The sequence below is a fragment of the Natrix helvetica genome, assembly GCF_964273705.1.
Source record: "Natrix helvetica genome assembly, chromosome: 1".
Lineage (NCBI taxonomy): Eukaryota > Metazoa > Chordata > Lepidosauria > Squamata > Natricidae > Natrix > Natrix helvetica.
Window position 1 is genome coordinate 270269718 of NC_138548.1, and position 26810 is coordinate 270296527.

Below are 26810 nucleotides of genomic sequence, written 5' to 3' on the forward strand. Positions count from 1 at the left end.
CTTATTCTATCTAAATATCCTATCAGTAGAGTGGAAGGTGGAAACTGAACAACAGCAAAAACTGAAAGCTCCTCCAGCCCCTCCCTCTCCAAACATTTTGAAGGCAAAACTGTGCTGAAAATGGATGATCATTGAAATGACCTAAAGCAGAAGAAAACTCCCATATGGTGAATTGTCTAGGCTTTCAAGCTGTTACCACATCTGCTATGACCACTATTGCATTCTATTGTCAAGTGCAAATATGTTGAACAATCCTTTAAGCAACAGTCAAACTCTCTAAACACATGAAGAGACAATATGTGAGCCTTAGCCATTTTGGACAAAGACATTGAAATGCATAGGGATTGGAAGGTTTTGATTTCTAAACTAAAAGGAGTAACTGTTGGGCACGTCTAGCCCAAACTGTGACAATACTATTGTTCCAGTCTAACTTAAAGACAAACTAATAAGCTTTCAACGTGCTATAGTCTGAGCTCTGAGGGAAGGCACGGAGACCGATTGCTGGAACAGCTGCTTTATTTTAAGAACTAACAGCGACTAACGAACAATTTAACCTGACAGCTCTTATATAGCCTAGCTGTCAAACAATTAACCAATGGGAAGCCTGGAATCTTCCCGCCAGACTGCAGTTGCATCTGGACCAATCAGTGCTCGCCAATTATGTGATTGATGTTCCTGGCTGTAGTCATGGCGACGTAACACTCCTTTCCCCCCGGATTACATAGACATAGTCCTTAAGGTAGGCGGGCTTCCGGTGCGTCCTCTCCAAGCGTCTTAGTTCTGGGTTGGCTGCCGGGGAAGGAGGTTGTGCTGACTCCACCTCTGCTGCTATTGGTGCTTGCTGGTCAGGGCCCTCCGGAGACTCCGCCCTCGCTGGACTACAGGAAATGACAGATACGTCATCCGACAAGAACGAGGCGGGTGTAGAAGCGAGGTTGGTCTCAGATGGAGTGAAGTCTGGCCAGCAGGCAGCAGAGATAGGCAGGTTTGGGAGTGGCTCCCCGCTACACACAGTGGGCTGACCTAATAGATTGGGTTGTGTGTTGCAGTGCCACAGCTGGTCCACATGGTGGTGCCACTGTCGTCCGTCCTGTAACTGAACCCTATAAGAACACGGGCCAGTTACTTGAATAATATGTCCCTCAACCCACTTCGGGTCTGCTATAAAATTTCATGCAAATATCCTATCCCCTAGACCGAAAGTATGGGTGTGTCCAAGCAGCTCCAGAGGGGAGTCCGTGTGATAGGTAGGATGCAATCGGTCCAGTAATGTGCGGAGGCGGCGGCCCATTAAAAGTTCCGTGGGACCTTTCCCTGATGTTGGGCAAGGTATGGTGTGTTGGGCCAGTAAGTATTGATTAATTTTCTGTTCCCGCTGTCCTGGTCCCATGCACTGTAGAGCCTCCTTAGTGGATTGGACAGCCCGTTCTGCCTGCCCATTGCTAGAAGGATGATAGGGAGCCACCAATGCATATCTAATACCCAGACTGGACATGAAGGCTTGGAAAATGGCAGATGTCAATTGCGGCCCGTTATCGGACACTATGGTCTCCGGTAAGCCGTGTGTGGCAAAAAGATGGCATAATTCTTTTATAGTGGCCTCTGATGTGGTAGTATGCATGGTAGATATTTCTACCCACTTTGAAAAAGCATCTACCACTATCAGAACATTGTGGCCGTTCACTGGGCCAGCAAAATCCAAGTGCAGACGGGCCCACGGGCCCTTTGGCAATTCCCATGTCCTAGTGGGGGCTGCTGGAGGATTAGGTCTGGATAACTGACGGTTGACATTCTGCCACCCAGATAGCTATTTCTTCATCTAATTTGGGCCACCAGACATTGCTGCATCCTAAAGCCTTCGTTCTGGCGACGCCCGGGTGCCCTTCGTTGAGGTGGTGCAGAATGGGAGTACGAAGAGATGAGGGCACTACAACTCTCTGACCCCACAATAGACAGCCCTTAAGTTCCGACAGTTCCAGCCACCTGCGATAATACAGCAGGAACTGCTCGGCAACATATCTAGGCCAGCCCCTTTTAACCCAGCTCAGGACCTGTGAGATGATGGGGTCTCGTTTTGAATAGGAAGCCACATTGGTGGATGATAATGGCAAGTCTAGATGATTGATCAAAAGGACCATAGAAATGGGGGCCGGGTTTTGAGTTTCTGTTGACAAGGGACAGCAACTCAAGGCTTCCACATGTCCCATGTGTTTTCCAGGGCAGAATTCTAAACGGTAACAATTTGCCGCTAAGAATTCTGTCCAACGTGTCATCCTAGGGGATAGTATAGGAGGAGTTGGGTGGTTCCCTGCTATTATTCCTAGTAGTGGCTTGTGATCTGTTTGCAGTATGAAGGGGCAGCCATATAATGATGGAATCTCTTGATTCCTGCTACGGCCATCAATGCCCCTTTGTCCAATTGGCTGTAATTTCTTTCAGCTTTGGACAAAGAGCAGGAAAAGTAAGCAATAGGAGCCTCGCTGCCATCTGGGCAGCGATGGCTTAACACAGCTCCCACACCATAATGGGAAGCGTTGGTGGCCAAAATGAGTTGTAGGGACTCGCAGTACTGCATAAGCACAGCAGATGATGTTAAGAGAGATTTGACAGCCGTGAAAGTATGCGCTTAGCGGCTGACCCATCTCCAAACTGCAGAAGAGTCCAATAGCCTATGCAAAGATTCTGCAACGGAAGCCTTGTGAGGTAAAAACATGGCATAGAAGTTTAAAATCCCCAAAAAGGCTTGCAGATCTGTTTTATTGGTGGGGGCTGGAGCCTTTTTAATGGCTTCCACCTTTGCAGGGGTCGGATGGATGCCCCAGGCATCTATGTGAAATCCCAGGAAGTCTACGGATTCCACCCCAATGCGGCACTTGGATTTTTAAAATTTGAGTTCCACCTTGCGGAATCTTTGTAATGCAACCCTGAGCTTAGACAGCAGGGCCTCCCAACTTTGTGCTGCTATCAGTCATTGTCGAAATATGGCAACAGCGCTGGAAGCCCATGGAGCAGTCGCTTCATTATTCCTTGAAAGATGACTAGGGCCACGCAGACTCCAAACTGGAGTCTGCGGCATCGGAAAGCTGTGCAATGTGTAACAATCGTTTGAGCGTCCACTGTAGCATCATCCACTGTCAATTGCTGGTAAGCTTGAGCTAAGTCAAGCTTAGCAAATATGTGGCCCCTGCCCAGTGAATGCAACAAATGTTGCACCTCAGGGACAGGGTAAGGATGAGCTTGAAGGGCTTTATTTAAAGTTGATTTGTAATCCGCACAGATCCTGATGGATCCATCGGATTTGCTAGGTATAACTATAGGGGTCTCCCACTTAGCATAATCCATAGGCTCTAATACCCCCTGCTGCAGTAGCTTGTCTAACTCAGCATCTACCTTACTCTGGAGAGCGAAGGGAACCAGCCTGGCCTTCAAACGGATGGGGGTTACACTAGGGTCTAGATTGAAAGATATTGGGGACCCCCTATATTAACCAAGGGACTCAAGTCTGTATTTTAAATTTTTAGGGGTGGGTTTTTAGGTTGTTTTTTAATTTTTATCACTTTGTACAGCCTATTGTTTAATTCGATTTTATGGGAATTTAAGGGTATTTATTTTTGTATACGGTTTTTTATTGAGATGTCTGTACACCGCCCCGAGTCCCTTCGGGGAGAGGGGGCGGTCTATAAATCTAATAAACTTAAACTTAAACTCGCTAAATAGGTCTTCAAACTCCCTGGCCAGGACTTTGAGTTTAGCAGTGCAGTCCGTGGCGTGGATGCCTGTAATGGAAAAACCCAAAGCTGCAAACCACTCTAACTCCATTAAGGTAGCCAATGTCCCATCCACTACCATTAACAGCAGGGATCCTTTAAATTGGCCATATTCCACAGTGAACATCCCATAGCCAATAACTGGTATTGGATTATTTTGGTAATCCTTTAAAAAGCAGATGCCTCGTGCCAAATCAGTTTTTTTAACTTTGGGCAGCAGCCGCTTGAGAATTTCCCAAGCTATAATTGATTTAGTAAACCCCTTGTCCACCTCCATTCTACATGGAGTCCCCTCAATCAGTACACTGATGAACAGCTTCTTGTGGCTGGCACTCCTCACAGCTGCGGTATTGACGGTGTCCACGTCCTCCTCGCGGTCTATGGCATGGCAGTCATCTTTGGTCTGGAATGGATGCCTGTCCTTAGGTCGGTAGTCAGGGTGACCGGCCGGCTTGTCTTGACTTGGAAGGGTGGCGCGGCATACAATACAATACAATACAATACAATACAATACATACAATACAATAATACAATACAATACAATACAATACAATAGTAGAGTTGGAAGGGACCTTGGAGGTCTTCTAGTCCAACCCCCTGCCTAGGCAGGAAACCCTATACCGTTTCAGACAGATGGCTATCCAACAACTTCTTAAAGACTTCCAGTGTTGGGGCATTCACAACTTCTGGAGGCAAGATGTTCCACTGATTAATTGTTCTAACTGTCAGGAAATTTCTCCTCACTTCTAAGTTGCTTCTCTCCTTGATTAGTTTCCACCCATTGCTTCTTGTTCTACCCTCAAGTGCCTTGGAGAATAGTTTGACTCCCTCTTCTTTGTGGCAACCCTTGAGATATTGGAACACTGCTATTATGTCTCCCCTAGTCCTTTTTTCTATTAAACTAGACATACCCAGTTCCTGCAACCATTCCTCATGTTTTAGCCTCCAGGCCCCTAATCATCTTTGTTGCTCTTCTCTGCACTTTCTCTAGAGTCTCCACATCTTTTCTACATCGTGGCAACCAGAACTGAATGCAGTATTCCAAGTGTGACCTTACCAAGGCATTATAAAGTGGTATTAACACTTTACGTGATCTATCCCTCTGTTTATGTAGCCTAGAACTGTGTTGGCTTTTTTGGCAGCTGCTGCACACTGCTGGCTCATATTTAAATGGTTGTCCACTAGGACTCCAAGATCTCTTTCACAGTTACTACTACTGAGCAAGGTACCATCTATACTGTACCTGTGCATTCCGTTTTTGTTGCCTAAATGTAGAACCTTACTCTTTTCACCATTGAATTTCATTTTATTAGATAGTGCCCAATGTTCAAGTTTGTCAAGATCCTTCTGTATCTTAAGCCTGTCTTCTGGAGTGTTAGCTATTCCTGCCAGCTTGGTGTCATCTGCAAATTTGATGAGTTCCCCATTTATTCCCTCATCAAAATCATTGATGAAGATGTTGAAGAGTACTGGGCCTAAAAACAGAGCCTTGGGGTACTCCACTGCATACTTCCCTCCATGTAGATGCAGTTCCATTGAGGATTACACGTTGAGTGCGGTTGGTCAGCCAGTTACGAATCCATCTGGTGGTGATGCTGTCCAACCCACATTCTTCTACTTTATCTAGTAGTAGGTTATGGTCTACCTTATCAAATGCCTTACTGAAGTCGAAGTAAACTATATCGACGGCATTCCTCTGATCCACTAATTTTGTCACATTATCAAAGAATGCAATAATGTGACAAAATTAGTGGACCAGAGGAACAGAAGCAAGATGTCCTGTTTTGCCACACCGACGGCAAACAGCTGACTTGAAGCGGCAATTCGATCGCAAAGGGTTGCCTCCGCAGCTAAGGTAGCCCCTCTGAGGAGATTTTGCGGGTGGCTTCCACTGGCGGTTTGCTGTCGAAATTTAAATGGCTGACATCTTCAGCTGCCCCCTCTTCATCCTCATCTTCAACCACCAGACAATTGATCATGGCTGCAGCTGAGGACTCATTGTGCGCGGCTTGAAATCTTCGAATTTCAGCCACAGATAGGTCTGACTGTTTGGCCGCTCTTGCCTCATCTAAAGCAATGGTCAAATTTAAATCAGACCTTGCCAACAACCGGTGCTGAAGCCGCAGGTCTTTAACACCACAAATTAGCTGCTCTAGCAAGGCTTCTTCTAAATCAGGGAAATCACAGTAAATTGCCGCTCTTCTCAGAGAAGCCATAAACTGGTTTATGGATTCAGTTTCTTTCTGCCTACACAATCGGAAAGAATATCTCCTGGCAAAACGTGAGGGAGCAGGAGCGTAGTGTGCCTTCAATCTGGCCAATAAAGTGTCCCATGGCACAGCATGGACAGAAGCTGGAGTGGCTAGAGCCCGGGCCATGGAAAATGTTTCTGGGCCACATACACTTAGGAAATATCCCCTCTTCCTTTCGGTAGATATTTCAGCCAAATCATGAGCTAAAAGGAAACATTCGAATCGCAGCATGAATGTTTCCCAAGATTCTTTCCCCGGGGCGAAAGCCTCAAAAGGAGGTAGCGCCGTTAGTTTTGCCATTGCTTCTTAATTACAAGGTAGTTCTGAGGGATTGCTAAAAAATTTCCCTCAGGATCCCATCCTCATCGCCAGTGCTATAGTCTGAGCTCTGAGGGAAGGCACAGAGACTGATTGCTGGAGCAACTGCTTTATTTTAAGAACTAACAGCGAGCGAACGAACAATTTAACCTGACAGCTCTTATATAGCCTAGCTGTCAAACAGTTAACCAATGGGAAGTCTGGAATCTTCCCGCCAGACTGCAGTTGCGTCTGGACCAATCAGCACCTGCCAGTTACGTGATTGACGTTCCCGGCCGTAGTCATGGCAACGTAACAGAATGTATCAATAGCTTTGAAACAAATTATAATTTTTGTTAAAAATTACAAGAACTATAAGATGGTTTGCCTTGACTTTAACGCAACATTTTCCCTCTGTTCATAGGAGGAAAGATAATCTCTTTAGTTGTTCTTGCATTTGAATGAGCATCTTAATACCTTGTTACAATATTTCAGAAGCTGCAAGGAGTCCAGCTCAGTTGTGACAAGGTTACTGAAATGCAACTTTATTTCAGAGAAGAAATAACTGAATGAGATTTGTTATTGTTGTGGTTGTTCATTCAGTGATTCCAGTGTTTTTGTATATATCCGTTATATAGTTATGTGTGTATACAAATCTCAAATATATGTATGTTTTACATAACTGATTTGGTCACTTGCAGATGTTTTATAAAATAAAATGTGTATCTTATATAAATATCATTTCTGCCTAGCCATTTAAATTATTTCTCTTTCTCTTTCTTTAGATTATGATTGAGTTTTGTCCTGGTGGAGCTGTAGATGCTACTATGCTAGGTAAGTACAATGAAGTTTCATGTTGTCAACCTTTGGAGTATGTTATAAATAACTAGGTACTAATCTCTGTGTATACAGTAGATCATCCCATATCATATAAATCATTACAGCTTGTGCTTAAAACATTCCCATAATAGCCTGACAATAATCATACAGGAAATTCAGTAGTAGGAAGATATATGCCATTATAGAGAAAGCTTATTTTCACAGATTTTCTTAAAATACAAATCAGGCAAACCTATTAATGTTGTGCTTTATTTTTGAGATCAGTCTGGGAATTGCGGCTTCATCATGTAGAGTGAGAGGTGGCCGATGATAAAGAAAAAATAGAGCAAATCTATTTTTTTTTTTAAAAAAAGCTTTTTCTAGTGATGAGGTTTAATTTGCCACAGCTGATTTTTCAAAGTGACCTGCAGTGATAATCTTCCTGATAGGAAAGAAAAAGAGTTTTGTGTTTTTTTCAGAATTTTAATTGCACAGGTTTATCTCCCCCCTCCCCCCAAATCACCTCCAGGACTGAAAAGGTGCTTTTAGAGAGGAAAGCCAAATGAAAGAATCAAGCAATTTTTCAAATTAAAACTAAAAGTTCAGCAGCCACCCTTAAGGCAGGGGGTAATGAAGATCTGCCTGCTTGGGGGTAACTTGGCATAGAAGTTGCAGATCTAAAGAAAGGGGGGGGGGACTTTAATATGCAATTAATCATTATACAGTGATCACTGATTCTGATCACGGGCAATGAATCCTAACAGTGCCCTTTAGTTTCAGGATGAGCCTATCCTTTGGTCACTGCAAATCTTGTAGACAACTTCAGCTTTGGAAAGGACTTGAAATCCCTAATAATAATAATAATAATAATAAATTTGAATTTATTAGCCGCTCCCTTTCCAGGCAGGACTCGGGGCGGCGTACACTAAGACATATATAAACATACATATATACAAAGACATACATGCACGGAGGAGGTAATAGATTAAAACATTTAGACAAATTAAAACCATTAATAAAAACCCAATATACAATAAAAATTTAAAATTTAAAAAAGACAGTCAGGAGGAATATGGAAAAATTACGGTTGAGCCAGGCCAGATAATTGAAAGAGGTGGGTCTTCAACTGTACACGGAAGGAGCGGAGATCGGAAATAATCCTGATGTCACGGGGGAGGTCATTCCACAGGGCTGGGCCCATCACAGAGAAGGCTCTGCTCCTGGGTGTCGCCCCCCGACACTGTTTGGCGGACGGCACCCGGAGAAGTCCCTCTCTGTGTGAGCGAATTGGTCGTAGGGATGTGTGGGGCAGGATGCGATCCTGCATGTAACTAGGTCCTATGCCATGAAGCGCTTTAAAGATCATCATCAAAACCTTGAAACGCACTCGGTAGACCACAGGAAGCCAGTGCAGCTCGCGCAGGAGAGCACTCTCAGAGCCAAGTGTTGCTATCTCTGGAAACATTTTGAAGAAATATAATGCTGACAAAGGGAACATTCCCCCTATCTCTTCAAGCATGTCTGCCCGCTAAATGAATCCAATATCTCTACTGGAAGTAGGCAAAAAGAAACCAGCACTGAAATGGGAGCTTCCCCCTCCCTTTGTTTAAGATGTTTTGCTGCTGAAAGAATGGCTGTCCTACTTAACAGCTCCCTCTTGGATTATCCCTATTTGACATTCGTATGAGGCCATGTTATTTAATGCAAAAGATAGGGAATGTTCTTAAATGTCTTATCTATTATGGTTTACCGAAAATAAAGAAATAAAGAAATAAGGAAACTAGTTTCTATTACAATAACTGTGAGTCAAGGCTTGATTATTAGTCATCTGTAATAATTGGGCCTTGGAGAATTATATATTTATGTACGTAAATATCCTTATCTCTTCTTCCAATGAACAGGCATCTCTTGGTATGCTGAACAGCCCTGTTGGCTTTCAGCCTTAAATACCCATTCCCCCACCCCCTTCCTGGGCAGTGGGCCAGAGTTTTGGATGGGCCTGTCCTACAAAGCTTTTGGAATTTGGCATATTGATTACTCTGCATTGTGCTATGTCTTTGTGTGTTGACTGCTTTGCAATTCTAAGTTTCTGTGTTTTTAACCCATGTAAGAAAGAAAGAGTTGGTGTTTGCAAGTTGGGCAGACATATGAATCTTTTAAAGAAATAAAGTCGGTACAAATGTTTGAAAAAAGAGCAGTGCTCTAAAAATCAATTACAAAAAACATATCAAGTCAGCAGGAAATTCCATCTTCTAAAGTTTATGTTGCCTGTAGAAAGAATGCCTTTCTGAACACTGACTTACACTTAGTACCTCTTATACCCATTCCTGCTGTGGTGGTTCAGAAGACCAGCAAGATTTATGGTTATGAATTTGACCAAGAGATTGAGTAGACAATCACTTTTAGGAGGTCCTTGACAGAATAGATTTCTTTCAGCTTGAAATAGCTGCACAGTCTAACTCTGTTTGGATGCTAATGGATGGCTAAGCACTTATTTGTTTGTTGTCATTCCACATAGGCCTTTATATGGACTGCAGGCTGTCCTCCAAGCTAAGAATCACAAGACAACCTGCAAACACATACCATAATACAGAATAATCCTCCAATGAATTTTCCAAACTATTCCTCCATGACACTAAAAATGTAACCTATTTTGTTGCCAGACTATCAGGGAGACTGCATCTGTTTCCCAACTGATTTCCCTGTTCCAGACACTAATGGAAGTTTTGCTAGAAGTGAAGAGAAATTTCACCAGAGAAACAGAAAATCATTTAGATCTATACTGTCCCTTCCATATTCAGATCATCATTTTCTTGCTCTGAAGTAAAAACAATAAAGTAGAAGAGAAGAGAATTCTTTATTGGCCAAGTGTGATTGGACACATAAGAAATTTGTCTTTGGTGGATATGCTCTCAGTGATGAGGTGTGAGTTTTTTATCTCTTGCTTTTACCTGAGGTAAAACAAGAGATTAAAAAAAATTATTCTCGCTATATGGGGCCAGATACCCTTTTGAATTGCCTCATGATAGCCTCATCCAGGATTTAATCATTGGGCTGGATTCAGCATCCCTCCAATGAGGAAAAAAGAGAGGAGCTGTTAATGTGTGTGACAAATAAAAAAGGCAGTGCACACTTTAATACAGTATCTTAATTTTTTCAGTAATAATAGTATTTGAATTTTTACACTTTAAACCTGATTTTGTGCAAATTACTTTAGCCTGAATATTGTAAACTCCAGATTCTGAAAATGAAATTGAATTTTTTAAAGCTGTATTTAGTATGGGTGATAGGTTTTACATATTAACATGAGTTAGCTATATTAAAGAGGAAACTGGCCATGGTACCCAAAATATTTACAGATAGTCCTCGACTTACAACAGTTTGTTTAGTGACTGTTTGAAGTTATAACAGCACTGAAAAAAGTGACTTACGATCATTTTTTATACTTATGACTGTTGCAGCATTCCCCTGCTCACATGATCAAAATTCAGATACTTGGCAACTGACTCATATTCATGATGGTTACAGTGTCCCAGGTCATGTGACAGCCTCTTGTGAACTTCTCACAAGCAAAGTAATTGGAGAAACCAGCTTCACTTAACCATGTTACTAACTTAACAAATGGAGGGATTCACCTAACAACTGTGGCAAGGAAGGTCATAAAATGGGGCAAAACTTGCTTAACAAATTTCTCACCTAGCAACAGAAATTTTGGGTTCAATTGTGGCCCTAAGTCATGTTTTTAGTTGCGAACTCGTGTCCAACCCATCACAATCCCAAGGACAACGTTCCTCCAGGCCTTCCTGTCCTCTACCATCCTCTGGAATTTAAGCTCCATTTAAGCTCCACGCCTCACCTCATTCTCTGTCGTCCCCTTCTTCTTTTGCCCTCAATCGTTCCCAGAATTAGGCTCTTCTCTAGTGAGTCCTTCCTTCTCATCAGATGGAGAAAGTACTTGGGTTTCATCTTTAGGATCTTTATATTCTAAAGAGCAGTCAGGGTTGATCTCCTCTAGGACTGACCGGTTTGATCGCCTTGTAGTCCAAGGGATTTGCAGGAGTCTTCTCCAGCACCATACTTCAAAGGCCTCAATTCTTCAGGGCTCAACCTATATTGAATATGTTGGTCTTTATCATTTGTAATTTAATACTTAACTAGATAAGCTTCAATTGGTTGTCACTCTCAATCGTGTGCATGTTTATTGCTAATTGAATTTCAGAACACTGAAAGAGTCTTTCCAACTGTTTTATAGAGCTGGATCGAGGCCTGACTGAATCCCAGATCCAGGTGATTTGTCGCCAGATGCTGGAGGCCCTGAACTATCTGCATGGCAAGAAGATTATCCATCGAGACTTGAAGGCAGGCAATGTGTTGCTAACCCTGGATGGAGATATTAAACTTGGTGAGACATATACTTAGCTCTTCAGTGAGAAATAGTTCTTATGTCAAAAGATTGGTTCTTGTATTCAGCAAGTATGAAAAGTAGGGAAGGGCCTTTTTTAAACAGTTGGGACTATTTTGTTGTGAAAATAGCAATCAGACAACTAGGCACATTTAGTTGTTAAATAATAGTCTTTTGTTAGCTTGGTCTTCCTCCAGCCTTTTTCACTGATCAAAACTTTTTGGATTGGAGAAGAAGAATTTGCTGAATGTAATCCAGCAGCTTTTATTACTGATATCTGAATTTCCTTTCAATAAAGTCTTAATGTACAATCTTGTATTTAGAAAGAAGTCCCACTATTTAATGGAGCCCCCTCCTGAAAAAGCATGCATTGGGTTGCATCCTTGGTGGGCTTTTGTCATGTTATTAGCCATGACAAAATGCGAAAATATTTTAACTGGAAATGTGTTTCTCCGAACAAAGAAGACTAAATATATTCGGTCATGGGGCCAAAAGCTGCCAGAGAGAGGCCCCATGAAACAATGCAAATAAAATTCTTGTTCCTGCTTCAGACTTAAGAGTATAGATTAGTTGCCTCTCGGGAATTTATAGCATTTTATAATCCATATAACACAGATAATGTAAATGAAATTTACAGTGAGTTTAGACTTCATGAGCAAAATGAACATGGAACTGTTCTCTGGCACCAGATGGTATCCATATACAACTTTTTAAAAAAAGAACTCATATGTGAAAGGAAAGGAAGAAAGGCAGAGTTTTAAGATCAGTTTCTACATTTGATGATGTCCGAGGGAACAAGGATGGAGACTTTATTTAAGAACATAAATCATGGAACAAGAATAAATGGACCATTCTCGCAATTGAATGGAGATTTCCGAACAGAAACTTGCATGGATTGTATTGAGCCTAATGCTTTTAAGCATGTTCATAAATAGTATAGAGAGAGTCAGCAGAGATGTAAGGGTAAGCTGGTATAAATTGATAAATCTTTTTTTTAAAGAAAATGATCATTTTTAACTGACGCTTTGTATGGGAAAGAGACATAGTCATATTTGCCGAGTGCTTAGTTTTATCTTCAGAACTTTAGTGCTTGCTGCTGATATCTCCCCTCCATTTCCTTCCAGAAAATGGTGTATGTGTACGTGTGTGTGTGTGTGTGTGTGTGTTGGGTGGGGGAACTTTGTCATTTTGTGAACTTTCTGGAATGTAACATTGGCTGCAGTGAGAAAGACACAACCACCAAAGAATTTTCTTCTATTACTGGCTTAGACAGTATCTCTTTGTCCAAAAGGCCAACCTTTTCCATGCTGCCACATAAGGATAACTGTTGTTCTAATGTTCTTGTTAGACTCTTAGGATTTTTACTCACTATCCCAACTCTTAATTGTCTAGAAATGGTTCCTTGGGATTGGGTGCTTTTGTTGAGAACTCATTTCAAAGATTCTCCTTTATAAGCAGAAGTTTTTGATAATCGATTAACTCTAAATGAAAAACCTGTTTGCAGAGCAAGTTAATATTGGGCTGGTATTTAGAAGACATTGCTATAATCACATACCTCAATAAATCAGCATTTGTCTTTTCAGGAGCAGAACAGAAGTTTAAATTTTGCATTACGCATGGCGCTGTTTCATTACTTTTCATTATGATCTTCCCTCTCAACCTGTCTTCACATCGTCACCATATATTCATCTTCATGTTTGTCCCATCTTTGTCTATTCAGGGTAGAATTATGAGAGCTCCAGTTCTGCCAAGAACATAATTTCACAGCATGTGCTATTCTCTGGAACAGCAGTTATAAAATCCAAAATTGAACAATAAAAAGTCCTGCATACAAGTTGATAAAGAAATTAGGGTCATTAAAAGATTAATAAAAGCAGCAGTAGTAGGTGTAGGAATGTAAGGAGACACTGAAAGCTACTTACGAATTCAGCATTTTTCTTATTGTTCTGTGGGGGCTTGTTTATAAATCAATGCTTGCTATTCTTTTTGAGTTTCATGAGAATTGGCATCATTTCTATATGAGTGGATAATTTTATTTGTTGATGTGGAGAGATGAGAAGGCCCACATGTCTTGCTTTGTATCATCTTTCTAGTGGAAATTTCTGGGAAGAGGTGGAAATAATACTTATGTAAAATGGAACTATAAATTACTGTATGAAATTGAATTTAAATAGCATAGCCATGAATTGTGTGTTAGGAGGGGGGTGTAAAGTTCCTGACAGTGAATTTTGTACCTTATAGCAAAGCAAAAAGATTCTCTAACTTGATGAGAGATTTAAAAGTGTTTTCTTTACCATCCCTATAATTAGGGTTATCTAAAAAAAGCAAGTTAAGAATCCTGAGTTATTTTTCTCATCTTTCTTAAATACTCGCCCACGTTGAAATAGTCTGTCTTAAGAGAAAAATATTTAGCAATAATATGTTTTGTGGGTATAGATTCCATCATTTGACAGTATCGTTGTTTTTATATTTTGAACATGTTTCAGATCATTGGTATAGGCTAGACATGGGTAGAGTCAATTTCCAAATATGGAAATTGTAGCACAATAAGATGCAGAGAATCCTTGGGGTCCATCCAGGTTAAAGTTTCTATTAGTCCTCTGTATGCTTGCTTTGAAAAATAAACCGAGGAGTGATATAATTAAAGGTTGCCCTTTTAACTGCAACCCAAAACATTCATTAAAGACTTGAATGTGATTTCAACTCTTTTCAGCCGATTTTGGAGTATCAGCCAAAAACATGAAGACTGTGCAGAAGAGGGATTCTTTCATTGGCACACCATACTGGTAAGAGGATTATTTCAGTAGCATGACCTTTAAAGAAGTTGCTGCCAAATTTCATTGGGAGGGAAAATGTTGTGTCCTAATCAACATATGGTGTTGTTGCTTATTATGGAGTTGCATTTTAAAGTATGCCCTGCATGTGCAGATATATCTGTGTTGTGTGACCAATATCTTGATCTTGATTAGTGTAATGTCCCATTTGTATGCATTTTAAATGAATGTAAAATATGAAAAGAGTGTATCAACCTAGAAGGCAGTGCTGCATTTAATATTTGTTGTTGTTTTTTAAATGATTTTGTATGTTTCAAGGATTTTGTCCCTGGAGGTAGAGGGGAAAATATGGAAGGAATAAAAGCTGTCAGCTGCAACAAAATTTTGTCATTTGAATTGCTGCCTCTCTTAGGGCAGTAAAGAAAGTACAGCCTGTATCTGGAATGAGATATTGATGGAATTTGGGCTGCTCTGTCCTCTTCTCACTCCCACCCCCAATTTGGTGGAATGTCCTTTTGAAGCAGTTCCAAGGATATAAAAACAACTATTCACTCCAAGAATTTAATCACTAACTCAGCTACATCATCATCAAGGGGACGCAATGAGTGTGCATTTAATTTGCCATTTCTAACAATATTCAAGCAAATGTCATTAGCCGATGGCTTGCCTTATGTGACCCATTGAGAATGGAGAGATGAATGACAAGGAGTGTATATGTGGCTGGATATGGCGTAAAGACGTTAACCATTTTTGTTATCTATTAATTTCAGTAGAGGATGTATTTCTATGTTATATTCAATGGTATTACCAAAGACAATGGGGTTAAGGAATTTTGTAATGCTGGCTAGTTCATTCTGAGCTCAGAAGGATGAATTTTCAGGTTTCATTCATAGTTTAGTTGCAAAGTTATACTTTTAAGGCTTATGGTCAGTTCAAAGCCTAGACTAGTTGAATATATATAATTTAGCTTGAAAACAAGATCTGATTCTTAGAACCACTTTCAGTGAAAATGAATTTGTAGTAGAATTTAACTCTTATTTCTTTGGTTTTTTTTTTAGGATGGCTCCTGAAGTAGTGATGTGTGAGACCATGAAAGACACCCCTTATGATTACAAGGTTGACATCTGGTCCTTGGGCATAACACTCATAGAAATGGCACAAATAGAGCCACCTCATCACGAGCTGAACCCTATGAGGGTCTTACTGAAAATAGCCAAATCCGATCCGCCGACTCTTAATTATCCATCAAAGTGGTGAGAAGTTTTTTCTTGTTCATTAACAATCAAGAACACCTACAAGTGTCCCTCCCACCTTTACCAACAATAATTGTCAGTATTCCCAGGTAAACAAAACAGGAAATATGATTGGATGAGCACATTGTACATTATTGTAAAGCTACATTCATAGAATCTTGTAAGGGCAAAGATATAAATCTCCCATCACCCACTTTTAACTGTCCAATCAATTAGGGCAGGTCCTTCCTAAATTTCTCCCTCTGAGTATTAAGCCACTGGGGATTCCTTCTCTTTCTTCTCTGATCATTTCCTAAGCAGAATCTCTTCTACTCTCCTTCAAGGTCATACCATTATATTCCACATACCATTATATTAATAGGAAATATTTTCCTATATTAATCACTTACTGTGTAAGTAGCCAAAATAAATCTGTAGCAAAGGGAATAATCCAGAGGTGATATGCTGCTGGTTTGCACGGGTTCGGACAAACACGAGGCTCCGCCCGCCCACCCTGACATCATCAAGGACCTTCTGCGCATTGTCCCACTAGCGAACCGGTAGTGAAGAAAATATAATACCATCTCTGGAAGAATCATGGTAGAAAAGTTCTGAGAAGTTGAATTTGAAAAGCACAACCTTTACACCTGTTGCTAAATTCCACTTACCATCAGCCTCAGCCAGCATGGTTAATTATTAGGGTTTCCCAGCTGCTATAAAATATTGTCATTGCCAATGGGGATCCATTTAATTAAAAAAGTTCTCAAGAAGGAATAAGCAGAGGAAAGGAAATATTTTTCTTATTGTTTTAATAACCTTGGACTAGTTCAGAAACACACCGCCTAAGGCACCAAGCTCTTACTCGAAGCTGTAATGCATTAAATGCATCCTTCAGGACTACTCTATAACTTGCCACTAAATTGTAATATTTAATCTGACAGAAAAGGGAAATAATTAAAAACATGCTGAGCAATCACCTTAACTGCATTTAATTAAGTCAATTAAAGTAATTTTAATTAGATTTTGCTCTTTCCAGTTTGTCAAGTGCAGCCCTTGGGGCATCACTTGAAGTGTTTCCAAGAAAAGGATTATGCATCCCTAGTCTTGATTAAGATTCCCCATGGTGATCTCCAGGTTAGCTATAACTTCTGTCGTTTTCACTATTGACCATGAGTTTTGCAGCTGCTGGAAAGTATTATTCCAGCAATATCTAGCAAGTGTAACATTGAGATATCACTTATGTTGGTGACTGTTAGTACTAAATTCTAATTTGTTTATACACAAATCTCCACTTATCCCTCAAAACTAAATAATGTTTTGCAAAGATCCTTGTCTTCTTCTTTTTTTTTAAACAAAGTTTTATTGGTTTTTTAAAATTTACAGGGAAAAAGGTAGTGGAAAAAGTATACAAATTTTGGCAGTTGCGAAGTGCGGTAGGTGCCCCCTCCCTCCATACTCATAATATACATCTAAACAAAAATCATTAATACATAGTAGTAAATAGTCAGCATATTAATTCAATTGGTAATTTCGATCGGTTTATGTCAAAAGGATTTTCTTGTTCATTTTTGTGATCTGAGCTTTCTTGGTATTGCCCCATCTCCCCCCGCCGACGGAGCTCCGGCCCCTCCCGTGTCCTGCATGTCTGTTGTAGGATCATCTGATTTTTCTAGGTGTGCTTTGTTTTTTTCCATAAAGGCCTGTGCCTCTATGGGTGTATTAATTCTAACTCTTGTCTCCTCCCAGAATATTAACATACCTTCAGGCATCAACCATCTGAACCACACCCCCTTCTGGTATAATTTATTCGCTAATTGCGAATAACTTTTCCTTTTTTCCCTCACTTTCTTGGGGATCTGCTTCAGAATGGTTATTTCCCTATCTTGGTATGTCAAGGCTTGCCCCCTTTGTGCACTCAGAATTTCATCTCTTGTACTTTTTCTGAGAAATTTAATGTGTACCTCCCTGGGTACGTTGTGTGTTCTAGCATAGGCTGAATTCACTCTATAGACCAGGTCTATCTCCCACCCCATCTGTTGTTTTTCTTTCTGAATGTATTCAGCCAAAATGCTTGTCATGATGTCCCTTATGTTTTCATCATCTGCCTCCATCACGTTTTGGAATCTAAGGTAAAAGGACATTCTCTCAAATTCTATTTTCATCTGCTGGGTATCAAGTTCTTTGTTTCCCTTCTGCACCCCTTCCACCCCCTCCCCCATCTCAGCCGTCCCACCCTCCAAAAGATCCAGTCTCTGTGAGTTCTTATTGATTTGAGCCTGATTCTCTTTAATTTCTTCTTTCATCTCCTTTAGTTGTTTCTTTATTTCCTCTTGTCCCTGTAAGAGTTGCTGAAACATTTGTTGAAACTCCGTCTCTGTACTTTTAGGTTGCATCAAAGCTGTTATTGTTGATTGTGTACTAGGACTGGAGGTTGCAGATGTCGGGGCAGAGGTAGCAAAGCCAGGCTTTCTAGGAGGTGGTCTTTTAGGAGGCATTGTTTATAGAATAAAGAGTTCAGTCAGTGTAGAGAGTGGTCAGTCAGAGCGGCAGAGCAGCCAGAAGAGTCCAGGGGGCAGAGGGTCCAGGCAGAAGAGAATTTCTCTAATCACCCTGGCAATAGAGCAAAGTTTTTCACTCCAAGGAGTTCAAAAGGTAGAAATCCACAAGAGATTTATCTGAGTAGCACGGAGACAAAGACCGGAAGCCTGAAGTTTTAAAGGTGGAGTCAGGTTTCACAGTTCATAAAGACAACAGAAGTGTGCCATCTTGCCCTGCCAGCTTCGGGTTTAGAGGCATAACAAAGTTTTCAAAGTTCAAAGTTCCCAAAGTTCCCAGATCATCAATATATTATGAGGTTAAATCCAAGAAAATCACTTTTAGTAAGGGCGTGACATCATTGGTTGGCTCTCCCCCCCCTCCTCCTTCCCCTGGGGCTGAGAGCAAAATTATTCCAAGCCGCCTGTCCGAGGGGGGGGGGAATTCACCTCCCTCCAGCCGTGCCTCTCCAAATCAGCCGAAAGGAAAAGTTTTGAGCTGCTGGCAGTTTCTCCTCCAAGTTAGTAAAGGGAATGGAAAGGAGTCTATGCCTCGCCGCACCGCAGCCGTGTCCTTCTGCTTGCTCATTCTCCGCACAGCCTTGCAGCAAAGACGCCGGAGCGTCTCCCCATCATGCTCCCCAGTGCCTGGAGCGAGGCAGGGGGGGCCCCACCGGCCGCCGCCGATCCCGGGGATCCCCCACGGTGCCACCCCTCTGGCAGGAGCCTCTACGGGGCTTCCTGTGCCCCCCAAGGAGTGGGGAGCCCACCGGGGAAGCGCGGGGCGAGCAAAGCCGTCAGCCACCGGAACCGGAAGTCAAGATCCTTGTCTTCTTAGCATATGTTCCTAAAACGTATATGTAAAGGTGTTACTTGATAGAGTGGGCTGTGAGAATAACCTTGAGGGAAGAAGAATTCCAGCCAAGATAATAGTCAGATAAATCTCCACCCAAAGCAAGAATGGAATTTGAGAAATTTCTCTTTGATTTCACCCTCCTTTGTTCAGAGTTGCAAGATTCCATTACTGTAACCCTATAATAAAAGCAGTTTTAGTATTCATGGTTTTGGTGCCTGACTCTGGGCTACCTCAAAGAGTTGACACATACCGAAGTATACCTTGAATTCCTTAGAGCAGCCTTTCTCAAACTGATGTTCTCCAAATGTTTTGGACTACAACTGCCACTATCATTGCCCTTATTTTATCCATCATTTTTCATTTCTTATTTACATGCATTTCAGTGTGCTGTTTTTCAGAATATTTCATTTTCTAAACTCTTAAAATACAGTCTCTCCTCCTTTAGGATTATATAATACCACATTTTTCTGCAGCATCCGAGATATGCACAAAGATAATAGCTTAGCTAACATTCATTGTAGGAAGAAGATCCCAGGTTCTCTCTCTGGCTTCCCCATTTAAAATGGGTATGATAATAAGGAAAGATTCCCTCCATTCTAAGACAAATGCAGGTGTCTTTGCTTAACAGCTACTTGTTCAGCAACTGTTCAAACCTGATTGTGCTGAACAAGTAGCACTTATGACTGGTCCTCACGGTTCTGGCCATTGCAGCATCCCTATAGTCACAAGATTACTACCTGAGTACTTGGTGCAACTTCACAGTTATGGATAGCAGCAGTTTGTGGCCATGTGGTTATTATTTACAACCTTCATTGGTGGCTTCCAAAAGGAAAGTCAATGGGGAAACCACCAGATGGTCAAAAATACTAATTGTGCAATGCCCTCACTTAATGAAGAACTGGAGTGCAGAAGTTGTTGTCACTAAACAGAACCATTGTGTGACATCACACTTTAGGATCGCATTGCTTAGCAACAGCAAATCCAATCCTGATTGCTGCTCTTAAGTGAGGGCTACGGGTAGCTTTCTCTGTTTCTGTGAAAATTTGAAATGTGATTCATGATGATATTTTTAATGCACAGCAGAGTCCCCAGCAAATATCCAACTTTGTATTTTTCGTTTCTGAAGCTTCTTTTGGCCTCTCCCAGGACATGAAATGTTTATTAGAAAGTATATCTAATTAGGCTTCCTATTACAAGAGGAATAGAAAACAGCAAGACTCTCTCTTTCATAGGAATAGGACGGTATAATTTTTCTGGCTAGAAAATCACTAGGCAGAGGTAGCCATATGTGAAACATTGCAGTGATTATATGTAGAAACTGGCACCAAGTGTTTTTATCTACACTTACATGGCAGCTGGCACAGAAAAAGGGAGTGCAGGAAGGGAGGAAGGTGCAATCAGTTGTCTGACAGAAGGCCCTGTATTAGTTTAAACTCAGGCAGACATTTGTCCCTGCGTGAGCCTGCTAACATTTGGTCTTTGGCATGAATTGGGAACAAAATGACAGCATGTAACTTGCTTCTGAACAGCTATCTGGGTTGCAACACAGTGGTAGACCTGCAATTATTATTATTTTTACTAATATTGAGTATTAAATATATACAAATTTGTGCTGCTTTGTGTTTCTTCCCACTTGAAAAGCACCAACTTCAATTTGTAAAGTGTGCAGTGTATATCTAGGATAGGATGTCCTGGTTTTCTTTCTCCTGACCTTTTTAATGTGTGTGTGTTTCTTCATAAAGGTCTCGAGCATTCAGAGATTTTCTGAAGACTGCACTTGACAAAAACCCAGAGACCCGGCCAACTGCCACACAATTACTGGAAGTAAGTATACCATCTCAAGTGAGTCACATGTTGAGACTGCGAAAGGCTCATAAATCCACACATATTCCCCGGTTGGAGTACAGATTTCCCCCCCTTGGTTATTAATACGGAGAAAACTTGGATGGTTGCTGGAGTTTAGATTCTAATTATGTAGGAATTTTGTTCCTCGTGGGAGAAAGAACTCTGCCATCTGAGTAGTTCTGCTTTCTGAGGCATCTAGTGCAATCTCCCTTGTACTTTTGAAACTATTGTACACCATTGAGAATTATGGCAGTAATTCCACATATGGGGGGGGGGGGAGGCATCCAGGTTGGGGAAGGCTATTTTGTACCATTTAGAATAGAATTGCAATTGCAATGCAATGCAATTCTTTATTGACCAAGTGTGATTGGACACACAAGGAATTTGTCTTTGGTGCATATGCTCTCAGTGTACATAAATAAAAATAAAATAGAACACCTTCATCAAGAATCATAAGATACAACACATAGTGATAGTCATAGGTTACTAATAAGCAATCAAATCATACTAGGAAACAAATAAAACAATATAAATTGTAAAGATACAAGCAACATGGTTATAGTCAGGAAGAGATAGGTACTAGGAAGGATTTAAATTTTGATCCAGCATTGAACAGTGATTCAATTGTTGTTTGCTACTGCTAATTTTGACTTTCAGGGGAAAAAAGTACCTATTTGGTGGAGGGGTGAATTTTAATCTGATGATTATTAATTTGATTACTGGCAGAAGAATAGTGAAAACCAAACTATGTTGACATAATTAACAAAAGGAAAGTGTGCAATAGGATCTACTGTGGAAAACTCTGAATTTTAAAAAAAATTATCTTTAAAAAATTAATTTAAAAATGTTTTAATGTTGTCTTTAAATTTTCATCTTTAAATATTGCTTTTAATTGTTTTTAATATATTTACTAGATTTTAATGGGTGTGTTTTAACTGGGTGTGCCTCTCAGAATCACATGAAAGTGTGGCCATATAAATTTAATAACAAATTAATAAAACTTTGACGGCTGCTTCATGGGTTTGCTTGGTGAGATAGTTCCCTTCCTGTGGGGTTAAAGGAAGTGTACTTCTAAAAGAGGATTAAGGATTGTTCATGTAATGCCAACATTGCAAGGTAAAAGGTGTAATTCTTTTATGTAAATAAGTATAATTATTTTATGTAAATTCTAAAGTAAGTGGTCTTCACTGGGTTTCTTTCCAGGTAAGTCTTTGTATATACTGTACATGATTAAGTAGTCCCTCTTACCTATTTATCCGTGATGGAAGGACACCTAACATAACATTTTGTAATATTTCAGCTCCTTAGTTGCTCATAGGAATGCAGTTTTCAGTGCATAGTGCTTCTGAAGGTAGGAATAGTGACGCTTACCGAAGTCCCATGGATTGAATGTCATACCTGAGAGCATAATTTTGTCTTACCTCATAGCAGCAGTGTCCAATTTTAAGCAGAGTGTTTTAAAAATTCCAGCTCACAGTTGCACTTATTAAGCAATAAAAACTTGTCTTTCTAAAGCTGTAAGAGGCAGCTAGCCCTTATGTCTTTTCCTGTTTTCTCTTTGCCTTATCTGTGCAATTTTCCAGTGTTTCACTGTCAAAGAGATTATGCTACGTGTTTGTGTAGAACTGCTATTTGGAAGTGCACATATTCCACAACTGTGAAAGAAACCAGTCGGACTATATAAAAGTCTGATAAGTAAATATACTTCTAGCTCCTAACATTTTCTGGGAATATTTTGGCCCCAGTAATGCAGAAACTGATTAATGACTATTTATTTTAAAGTTAGAGATTGCAATATTATTGCCTGTAACTCATGATCAATACATTGTACAGGTAGTCCGTAACTTACAACAGTTCCTTAATGATTGTTCAAAGTTACAACGGCACTGAAAAAAGTGACTTACCCATATTTTTCGGAGTATAAGATGCTCCGAAGTATAAGACGCACCTAGATTTTGGGGAGGAAAATAAGGGAAAAATATCTGCCTCTATCTTCCAGCAATTTGCCTCCTTGCAACAAACAGTACAGACAATATACACTGTTTGTAGTGTTATATTTCAGACTATACTTGGACAGATGTTGTTAAAATTGATGTGCTTTCTGGAAGTAGAGTTATTCTCTGCTATTTAAAAGAATTGCACTTTTAAAAACAATAAGCACTGGGCCTCTTCAGATCAAGCATTTGTTTTAAAAAGCTGCTTCATTTTGTTAAGTTGTCTAGAATAATAATAAAGCAGTCTTTAAAAAATAAGTCTAATAATTTGAACATTCTATAGGCATTTATAGTTGTTGATTTACCTCTTGCAGCAAACAGCCTGATTAGCACAAGGGAAAAAAATCTGTCTCTGTCTTCGCAGCAGTTTGCCTCTTGGAGCAAACAGCAAGTTTCACTTTCAATTTCTCCCGATCATCAGCTGTTTGAGGCTGCAGGGGTTGCTATAGCTTATTGAAGCCTCCGCGAGCCCCCATTTGCTGCAAAGAGGTAAATTGCTGGGAGGCAGACATCAAAGTGATGGGGCCCATGGGTGGGTGGGGCTACATTCAGTGTATAAGATGCATCCAAATTTTCACCCTCTTTTAGGAGGGAAAAGGATGCGTCTTATACTCCGAAAAATACGGTATGCCCATTTTTCACACTTACAATCTTTGCAGCATCCCCATGTTCACGTGATCAAAATTCAGATGCTTGGCAATTGGTCCATACTTACGACCATTGCTGTGTCCCAAAGTCATGCGATTCCATTTTAACACTTTTGACAAGCAAAACCAGTGCACTTAACAGCTGTGTTACTAAATTATCAACTGCAATGATTCACTTTGAAACTCTGGCAAGAAAGGTCATAAGATGGGGCAAAATTCACTTAACAAAGATCAAACTTAATCACAGGGCTCAATTGTGGACGTTGGAGGACTATATGTATTTTTTTTAATAAAGTTTTTTATTTACTTTAAAATTTTTAAAATATAAACATTCCATCTTTCCATAAGCAGTGTGTCATCTGGGTACAAATATTTCTGCGCAACATCCTTCCATAAATTATAATACATTGAACAGTTAAATATAAAGCTCTTCATTTCATTCTTAACATATCTTCTAATGAAAATACAATAATAACATTAAACATATTTATTCTCATCATACTAAAACTAACAATTATCATTTTATATTTATCTCTCAATATATTTTCTATTCTTCTTTTTGCCTTATTTTATTTGCAATGTCCTTTTTAATTCTCTAACCATTGACAAAATACTTCCCATATCACATAATCATCAGCTTGTTCTTTCTCCTTAATTTCTAATGTTAATCTATTCTTTTCTGCACTTTCTAATATTTTCCTACCTGTATTGCACATGACTATTTGAGTAGCAAAGGAAGAGGGAAGCAGCTGACAAGGCCTCAACATTCACTTTAAACTGTCTTGCTCTTGATTTGCAAGAGGATCAGACTAGTTTGCTCATCATGAACTTGATTTTTTTTTAGCATCCTTTTGTCAGCAAGGTCACCAGTAATAAAGCCTTACGTGAGCTCGTGGCAGAGGCAAAGGCTGAAGTGATGGAGGAAATTGAAGACAATAGAGAGGAAGGTGAAGAGGAGGACTCATCAGAAACTGCCTCTGTACGTTGAATTCCTTTTGTTGCATTAAGTGATGTTTGTGATAAAGAAACAAGGCAAAATATTACTTTCCCCCCTATACATATCTGAATGTGTGCTTATACACATATGCATTAGTAGACACAGACATATGTACAGTATACATTCACATTAAAAATGATTCAGAGCCCACAAACTACATTAGCTGGATTTTTGAAATCCACCTTTGACCCCTGCAACTAACTTGCAAAAGAGAGGAGTTGTGTTGCTTTTGTGCAGGTGGGCAGGAAGAACAGGCTCCTTAGATGGGAAGAGGCTGCTCTTCATTCAGCAGCCAGGAATCCTTCAAACAATGTTTGGGCAGGAAGCCAAGCCTTCCCTTTCCGCTTGCAGGACGGCTTTCTTAATAAATGCACTTGCAGTGTGGACAAACATGTCTCCTAGGAAAAGTTTTAATTATTGGCACCTTTAACTATGAAGAACATAGCCTTTAGCTGTTTAGGATAAAAACTGCAAGCTGCTTCCTGGGCCGGGCTGGGTTGGCTGTTTTCAGGCATACCTGGGGCAGATAGAAGGATAGATTTTTGGACAGGGAAGAGGCGTTTAATCCATTGAATGATTCAGGATCATCAAGCAAGGTGAGATCTGGAGTCACTAGCCAACAACAAGGATATTATCTAAAACAGATGAAAGAATAGCATTCCTAGGAAAGCTGATATGGTTTAAAGACAAGACACAGAGGACACAAGACTGAGATACTGAAAAAGCTGTTCTAGTATTATACTCTGTCCAGGTTCCCAATCTCCATTCAGACATAGCCATCAGTAGCCAGCTGACTGCACAAGCCAGGGTCTTCAGTATAACAGCTAATTCCCAGTAGATCTTCCTGCCAAGGAATCTCACCATAGAGCAGTGGTTCTCAACCTGTGGGTCGGGAACCCTTTGGGGGTCTAATGACCCTTTCACAGGGATCGCCTAAGACCATCAGAAAATACATATTTTCGATGGTTTTAGGAACCGAGACACCAATTTTATGGTTGGGGGTCACCACAACATGAGGAACTGTATTAAAGGGTCGCGGAATTGGAAAGTTTGAGAACCACTGCCATAGAGCCTAGAGCAGTGTTGGCAAACCTTTTCAGCACCGAGTGTCGAAACGGGAGCGTGTGCACATGTGCACATGCTGGAAACCAGAACAGCAGCCACCCGGTGCACATGCATGTGCTGGGTGGCTGCTCTTCTGGTTTCCGGTGCATGCGTGTGCACCAGCCACCTAGTCTTCTGGTTTCTGGTTTGCATACATACGTGAAGGCCAGCTGGCCAGTGTGCATGCTCGCGCTGGAAAACAGAAGAGCAGTCGCCCAGTGCACACATGCGTGCTGGGAAGATTCTGGTTTCTGGCGTGTGCATCTGCTGGTCATTGTGTGCATGTGTGCCAGAAATGAACACCAGGTGGCCGGTGCGCATGCGTGCATCAGAAACCAGAAGAGCAGCTGCCCACTGTGCACATGCGCACCGGTCTGCTGCGCTTTTGGTTTCTGGCACTCCTGCCAGCTAGCCAGTGTTCCAGAACCTGGAAGAGCAATGGGTGATGGCTCGCGTGCCCAGAGAGATGGCTCCGCGTGCCACTTCCAGCACATGTGCCATGGGTTCGCCATCACGGTCCTAGAGTTTTTCCACTGTCTGGATTTCCACATCCACAGTAGTGACATTCCAAAGATTGGACAATACGACAAAGAGGAGGAGATTGGCTCTTTAGAGGCAGAAGTGGTGATCCCTGCTTCTGCTTTAGTAATGCTACAGTTCAGTCTCTCAGATGTCTAATATCTCATCCTTCTCCCCTTATTCTTGTAATAGCATGCCAAGGGCATGTCAAAAATTCAGTGTTCTTGGTTGCAGGCTTTTTCTAGTTTATAAATTGGAGATCCTGTAACCCTGACAGAAGGCTTACGGAGGAGAGAAACCGAGAAGTGTAAAGGCAGGCCAAGGGAAGCAAAATTGGCAAAGAGTAAGCTGGGGCAACATACTTCAAGTAACAGTTCACTATCAGTGTCAAAGAAAAGTCAAAACACAGCCTTCTGGAAGGTTTTGCCAGGATGTTGTCAGCTGTTCTCTAGCAAGGGGAACATTTTATAGACCAGCAATAAGACCCTCTGTGAACTGATGAAGCAGAAGAGGGGAAAGCATCTTAATCAGTGCCAAATTACTAGGAGAGAATTAAACTCTCTCTTTTACTTCTATCTCCCACTTCCTCCCCACCTCCACTCTATAAGCTGGCAGGGAGGGAGAGTATTCTTTAGGTCTGTGATGGTGAACCTATGGCACACATGCCAGAGGTGGCACATAGAGGCCACTCTGCTGGCACACACGCCATCACTCCAGGTCAGATCTCCATGGTGTTTCTTTTGTGAGCTTCTGTTTCCCTGCAAATGATAA

General features: G+C 40.9%; 1 protein-coding gene across 1 annotated transcript in view; it reads left to right on the forward strand.

Moving 5' to 3' along the window:
* Positions 1–26810, forward strand: part of STK10 (serine/threonine kinase 10) — an 89028-nt gene that overhangs the window by 46739 nt on the left and 15479 nt on the right. Inside the window, exons 3-8 of the mRNA XM_081942166.1 lie at positions 7102–7150; positions 11388–11537; positions 14251–14323; positions 15370–15564; positions 20676–20757; positions 24264–24398. Of these exons, the coding sequence (XP_081798292.1) occupies positions 7102–7150; positions 11388–11537; positions 14251–14323; positions 15370–15564; positions 20676–20757; positions 24264–24398 (684 nt within the window). The remainder of the gene's footprint in view (positions 1–7101; positions 7151–11387; positions 11538–14250; positions 14324–15369; positions 15565–20675; positions 20758–24263; positions 24399–26810) is intronic.